Source organism: Macrobrachium rosenbergii, chromosome 5 (genome assembly GCF_040412425.1).
Source record: "Macrobrachium rosenbergii isolate ZJJX-2024 chromosome 5, ASM4041242v1, whole genome shotgun sequence".
Lineage (NCBI taxonomy): Eukaryota > Metazoa > Arthropoda > Malacostraca > Decapoda > Palaemonidae > Macrobrachium > Macrobrachium rosenbergii.
Genome location: NC_089745.1, coordinates 59,878,994 through 59,886,493, shown reverse-complemented (window position 1 = coordinate 59,886,493; position 7,500 = coordinate 59,878,994). Strand labels below are relative to the sequence as shown.

At 39.0% G+C, this 7,500-nt stretch overlaps 1 protein-coding gene and 1 pseudogene across 3 annotated transcripts in view; one reads left to right on the top strand and one right to left on the bottom strand.

Annotated features, from left to right (window-relative positions):
• The first annotated feature begins 57 nt into the window (after positions 1 to 57).
• On the top strand, positions 58 to 2,574 carry LOC136838942 (uncharacterized; annotated as a pseudogene).
• A 4,298-nt stretch (positions 2,575 to 6,872) lies between these two features.
• The window catches only part of LOC136838843 (uncharacterized), a 34,833-nt gene continuing 34,205 nt past the window's right edge, over positions 6,873 to 7,500 (bottom strand). For all 3 annotated transcript variants that reach the window (XM_067104484.1, XM_067104486.1, XM_067104485.1), the window contains one exon: positions 6,873 to 7,273. In XM_067104484.1, the coding sequence (XP_066960585.1) occupies positions 7,150 to 7,273 (124 nt within the window). In that variant the 3' untranslated portion in view covers positions 6,873 to 7,149. The remainder of the gene's footprint in view (positions 7,274 to 7,500) is intronic.

Below are 7,500 nucleotides of genomic sequence, written 5' to 3'. Positions count from 1 at the left end.
ATATATATATATATATATATAATCAAAGTCCTTCTATATATGCTTACCCATATAAAAATGGGTATGTGTTAAAACGAAGTGTGTGTGAAGAATATGTGTGTATATATACATGTATATATACAAATATAGTATATACATATATATATTATGTATATATATACATATAGGCCTACATATACATAATATATAAATTATATATACATACACAAGTATCAAACTACAAATTTTTAATATCCAGTTCGCTCTACTTTGGGAATATTAATGAAGTGGATTATAATGATAAATGGTTTAGTACCTGGGAGACTCAAACAACAACAGTACATAAACAAACAGCTGAGTTAGTGCAGCAGATAAAATTTTTTTTTCCACTAAAATACTTCAGTTAATGATACACGCATGAAATTTGGTACATCTTCTCCATAGGCCACTTTCTGAAAATTACTGGGTGTCCATTCAAAATTCCAAAATGGCTGTCATTTTTCAAGATGGCCGGTAGTCAAGGTTTAAACATGGGACTCATGTGCCTCTGGTCGTGTTTTTAGACATCTGTTTTGGTTATACACATTTTAGGCAGAGTCGCCATGCAAAAAGTAAAATGTATTTCTGTTAAAGATTTCATATAGCATATATAAAGAAAGATGGCATCCAATATGGCAGCCAAAAACCTTAAATAATCGTGTCTCAGGATTCAATAGGCATGGAAAAATGTCTTCCTGTTCAATAAAATAGTTTGCAAGTCTATGTACAATTTAGGTGGTGGTTTTATCTTTAGTTTCAGTTTAAAAGAGTGAGTGTCAGAGCACAACCAGGGCACAGTGGCGACTTCACTGCTGTGTAACTCAGCATGGGGTTCTTTTTCAGCTAATCTTGCTTTACTTACACTGTGCCTAGCTTTGCTTTAGTGTGGTTTAGTAGTTAAGTGTTCCAGATGCTGTTTAAGAGCCCCATATCAATTAGCTGGTAGAAAGTATATATATAGTTGGTAGATCTAGCTAGACAGCAGCGCCTGAACTGACAGGAGGTCCCAGTGCAGGACAGCCAAGTCAAGGATAAGTGGGGCTCTACATGGTTTGTTCATATACTTACCTGGATGGTGTAAAGATCACACTGGACGTAAATGGCATTGGATGAATGACCAGGCTAGGTGTAGGGTGACCGAACCTAACTGCATCCCATACATGAATGTGCATATCATATTAAGGTGGCAAAATGACAGCCCCTTGGCCTTAGTCAAGAGCTCATAATAGCTAAGGAGCTCATAATAGCAAGTGTAAATTCAATAACAGGCAAAACGAAGACCAACTGGAGCAAATGTTGTCTTTGCCAGAACGACAAGGAAAATGAAGGTCTAACTTCACCCTTAGCCTCTGTGCTTTGTAATCCTGAACATGATGGGTACATAATGATTTCAACCAGTGTGCCATTGTTCCAGGAGATTGGTGATATGCCGCTTAACTTTGACCCAGCAAGACTGGACGAAGGCAGTGGCATAGAGGCAACACTGCGACAAAACATGGCAAAATACCACAAGAGCTGTAGGGTCATGTTTAATAATTCAAAACTTGATTGTGCAAGAAAGCAATGATCTACAGTTGAAGGTAGTGAACCACAGGAAAAGCATGCTAAACAGCGTTGAATGAGTCATGACAATGAAGTATGCAATTTTTGTGAAAATGTGGCACCTGTATCAGATTTTCGACAAGGAATGACCATGAATCTTAACAGACCACATGAGTGCACTCACACAGTTAATAATGGCAAATTATTGGCAAACCTAGGTGCAGCTGATGCAATTGCACAAGAGCTGAAATACCATCTTGTATGTCTCACTGACCTTTACAATAGAGAGAGGTCCCATCTTAGAAATCTTGAGAAAGAACAATGTCACAGTGAGGATCCAGATGTATATCCACTGGTTCTATCAGAGCTGGTTAATTATATCAATGAAACCAGCTTGGGTTCGGATGGTCCTGCCATATTTCCTTTTGCAGACATATCCCAATTATACCAGAACAGTTGGGCATTGCCTCGCCCACTATAAATACAACAAGATTAAAAGACAAATTGTTAGCAGAAATCCCTAAATTAGAAGAACACAAGAAACGAAGAAGTGTGCTACTTGTCTTGCAGAAACATGTAGCTTTAGCCCTATCTCAGGCATCTGACTACTCAGATACACTTGTGATTGCTAAAGCAGCAAAGATACTGAGGAAGCATATTCTGGATCATCAGTCCAGGTTCGATGACATCTTTGGTGAAGGATGCATCAATAATGCCATACCTCAAAGTCTGCTCCAGTTCACTAGTATGGTCAAACATGGAGCAGACATAAAGTCACAGCTAAAGTTTGGTTCATCAAAGTCAGACCTGGCTATTGCTCAGCTCCTGCAGTGCAGCTGCTTCTCAGAACAAAAGGAAGAAGCAAGTGTACATCGATACTCAAAGGATATGGAAACTCCTTTTCCATTGTTCATGGATATGGCTATCTATGCCAAAACCAGGAAGAGAAACCTGGTAGAAATGCTTCAAGATCATGGCATGAGCATTTCCTATGACCGAGGGCTGGAGATATAAGCCCAACTGGGAGATCCCTCTGTCACCAAGTATGTGGAAGAGGGTGTAGTCTGTCCACCTGTCTTGATAAAGGTTGTTTACCACTGCAGCCATGGACAACATCGATCACAACCCTTCAGCAACTACAGCTACTACTACAGCAGACATAGGACATTTTCCCAGAGGCCACTCCAGTTTTTTCCAAACTCAGCAAGTACCCACCAACCATCGAAGATGGTGATTTGAAGATTCTGGAGAAGTTTGTGGCCCTCATCTATGACAGGTCAAATACTGTTGACAATGTGGATGAGGCCAGACTTGACTTATTTGCCAAAAAGCAGAGACCATTTGAAGCAATCCCTCCAATCAGAGCAGTTTTGCTTCAATACACCCAACGTTCAGCATATCAGGCAGGTTGTGTATGGGGTCAGGCAATCCTGCGCCAGCCAGAAGCACAGAGTCCAGCTGACTGGGGTTGGGAAAAGATTGGTAAAGACTGGAAAGCCTTTTGGACAACTAACTCCCCCATTGCAAAGAGTTGTGAACAGCTTACAAAATGTGGCTGCAAGTCTGGTTGCCGTGGCAGGTGCAAATGCTACAGGCTTGGGCTTACAAGCACAGCTCTGTGTAACTGCAAATGTGAGGTGAAATCATGATGTGAGGTGTAACCATAATGTTGCAAATGATGCTTCAGATACATCTGAATGAATGTCACACTAAAGGGTGACACCACGCATCTTTAAAACCTTGCGTTATTTCAGGCTTAAAAAAAGACAATGAGACAGTGCTTGAACATAAATAAGATACTTTGTGATCATACTCCATTATAGTCTTGTTCTTGTATACTTTTCAGTATCATTATGGGGTCCCTTTCCAAGATGTAATATTGATACTAGCCCAATATTAGGCATAGATAAAAGTTTCATGTCTCTGTCTTTCTTAGTTGCAGAGTTACCAAGCAAAATGTTTAATGGCGGCCATTTTGTACGCCATCTTTATTGTAATGGTAAATACAGTAGTAGGAGCTCTAGTGATATCTTCAATTAACTCTTCTACCCAGGAAGACATTATCTGAATAATGATTGATGTATTTATTTCAACATGATTTACTCAAAGTGTCAGAAATCGAAACAACTAGCGGCCATCTTGAAAAGTGGTGGCCATATTGAAATTTTGTGTGGACACCCAGATTTTTTAAAAGCGGGGGTTAAAATGAGCACCTGTGCCAAATTTCACTCTTGTATCACAAACTGAAGTATTTTTCTACTTATCTGCTTCACTAAGTAGTTACCACGTTGACTGATATTCATTGATATACACTGTCGGGCGTTCGAGTCTCTCAGGTACTGAATCATTCATCAATTATAATTCCCCTTCAGTGATATTCCAGTAGTAGTGCGAACTGGATATTTAACGACATTTGTAGCTTAATATTTGTGTATATACAATGCCGCAGTGAAGTGATAAAATATACATGTATGTGTGTGTATATATGTACACACACACATATATATGGTATATACTTAATAAATTATGTACCTCGATTTGTTGTAATTTTGTAAATTCAACGTAAGAAAACTACAGGTTTCAACATCTCTCTATCGTCAAATACTTATTCCAACGCTTTGAGGATTGCTTGGTAACTTTATTCCGTTTCATGTTGAATTGAATTGAATATAGAATTTAGGCCAAAGGCCAAGCACTGGGACCAACGAGGTCATTCAGCGCTGAAACGGAAATTGACAGTAAAAGTTTGAAAGTTATAACAGAAGGAAAACCTCGCAGTCGCACTATGAATCAGTTGTTAGGAGAGGATGAAAAGATGGAAGAAAGAGAATATGAAAGGAGGTACAGTAAAAGGGACCAAAGGGGTTGCAGCTAGGGGCCGAGGGCACGCTGCAAAGAACCTTAAGTAATGCCTACAGTGCAGCGTATGAGGTGCACTGAAGGCCCTACCACCCTACGGGAGCTTCATGTTGTACCAGTACTTACGTGCACTGTGAGTTAAAATTTCATAAGTTTTCGAGTAACCGACCAAAATTCTATGAGACGGACAACATGCCGTGTATTTGATCGGGATGCAATCAAACTGTTTCGATATGCTTAAAAAAAAAAAAAGTTTTTCTTACCTGACAGAACTTAGCTTTGCCCAGCTGAAGAATGTAACCTTAATAATAAAATGCTGAATATTCTCTGAAACCGATTCCCTGCGACCCCGGGTTCAAATCTTAATGCTCAGTGTCAAATTTTATTTTCCCTTCTAAAAATGTCTCATGAAAATGTTGCGACGTCGGATTACTAAAACCCTTTCATAAAGAATAAATTTACTATTGCATTTTGGACAGAAGAAAGGCGTGGTAATATTAATAAAAGTACCACTGGTCTTTCACAGGCGTTGAGGAGGCTTTCTGAACTGAGTATCGGGTCTATTTGGGCTTATGTTGGCAAAGGCTTCTCTTCAAAGGAGAGCTTATGTATTTTGAATGACCCGTATGCTATCCTTCTACCAACTACATCACTTACTTATTCATCTATTATGTATCTATTATTGATTTTTTTGTTGAGGTGGTCTATTCTTTGGTGTCGGCACATATCCATTCTCGGCAAGTTGTGTACCTCCACAAATTCGCAGTGTCCCTTCGACCCCTTGCTGAATACACTTTTTGACCTTTTACTTAGTCTCCATTCCTGCTTCCTTTCTTCAGTCTTGCCGTCCAACAGCTCTTAATATTTACTAAGTGCAGCTGTGAGGTTTTCACTCAGTTCCATTCTTAGATCCTTGTATTTTATTTCCCTTAACTTTCTGGATCTCTTTGTTCTGCTGTCCAACCAATCAAACTCCCAAGTTTGATTGCCCTAAGCGCTGAATGGCCGAAGTGCCCCAGCGCTTGGCGTGACAGCCTAAATCCCATAAATCGGTCAATAAACCTTGGTTTAACCTCTTGTGCCAAGGCAGTACTCAGGGTCTCAATGAATTCGTGTTATCCCACTACATTACGCTAGTTATATCACCCTATTTGACCACTTATCCAAGGTCGTCCGGCTTTGTGGTATCCAGGTAATTGCACTCTACATGGAGCAGCCACCCTTTAACGAATAAATGAGCGATTTTCCAGGCTCACGGTATAGAAAAATGACTGAAAATTATCCTACATACGGCATCTATATTTGCATTTTTATGTACTGGTGATATAACACCAAAGATTCTTCAACAGTTTTATTTTACAAGGCGAGAGCCCTAACATTCAAAAAGGAAAGTAAAACTGGGGACTAGACCATTATAGAGATTAACTAGGCAACTTGAAGATTTGAGCAAGCTAGGGAAACTCAAGTATATTTCCGTACTTACGTTAAGATTAAGAATCGCGGTCTTGACTGTCATGTTTTCAATCTTGAAATATCTTTTTCCATAGCATAAACTTTACAGACCGTGGGAAAAATTGAAGGTAATTCCTCGAAATTGTCACCACTACATATCTCAGTCGCATTACATAAATATATACAGTATTCATCAATTACTTATGATGGGTCCAAATTTTTTATATATTCATACATATTAAGGGTATAATTCCTTACCTGTTTTTCAGCTTCCCTTTTTCCTGTGGGAATCCTGGAATTGAAAGAACAGCATCCTCGCAACTGCGTTCAGGGGAAACCAAATGACAGGAGGAATAACCCCCCACGTCCTATATTAGTGTTGCAAAGACAAGAAGACAAGGAGAAATTACGATTTTCTGAAGACTGCTCCTCCAAGCACAGTCATGTTGGCTTATGGGTAATATGTTTTGAATTTATACGACGGTTGACTGAAGGAACATGGAAATGTACGAAGCACTGAAAACACAAGTACGCTCTGGTCAACCATTTACTGATAGAACATGTATGGATTACCGTCCAATAACTGTTCGCGCGAACAGATAATAGCTGGAGTCTCTCTCTCTCTCTCTCTCTCTCTCTCTCTCTCTCTCTCTCTCTCTCTCTCTCTCTCTCTCTCTGACTCAAACTCAAATTATCCACGTCCCGATTAGATAACCGACTATCATAAGTGCCACTAAAGTTATTACGTAAACAAGGATTCAGTTTGTCAATACACTTACTGAAAGATCGAATGGTCCTCCTACTTTTGTGATGCGCAAGCCTTAACTGATTTAAGTGATGATGAATGATGATGATGATTATATACGAACACTACCATTATAAGCTTCAGTTGAGAAACTGATGCTGTTGTTAAGCACAATTTTAACGAAAATAAAGATAAACATTTTTTTCAATTCATTTTTTATAATCTGACAAATATGAGGAACATAAACATAACTATGTGTATTGAACAGGTTTATTCACGCAAGTCATCTCAAACAGTACTGCCACGTAAAATTATCGCGCAATAGACCTCCGATCAAAATTCCAGTTTATTTTTTATTTTTACCTCAAGCGAACAATCATTTGAAATCAACAGTTAACCCCAAAACACAAATTTAGGCGCTTATCATTTTTATTTCCTGTAACTCATGCATCGTGCAATTTCCTTATCAAAAGTGATTAAATATGACCATATGTTTTGACTCCTATAGATCTAAGTTATAAACGCCAGAGTAATCAGGCTTTATTGAGCGACCAGTCATAAAGATACTGAACGCTCTCTGTGTCGTCTCCCTTATTAGCGTCCAAAAGGAATTTGATAGCTTGGCGCTCTGATGGTCCCACGTAGGATTCAATCCACCTGGAAGGGACAAAAGGTCTTTTAATAGACTCAAACTGATTTGAATTCATCGATTTTTTAATAACCTAGTTTTTTTTTTCTTCTTTTTCACACACTGAACTGTTTCCCATTAAGCGGTTATGGCTTCAGTCACAGGCACACTTTTCATCAATCTGCTAATTCGTGAAAAAAAAAAAAAACCTCTGGCCCTCAGCATTGTGCGGATCCTTCGTACGTATAATGGGCTA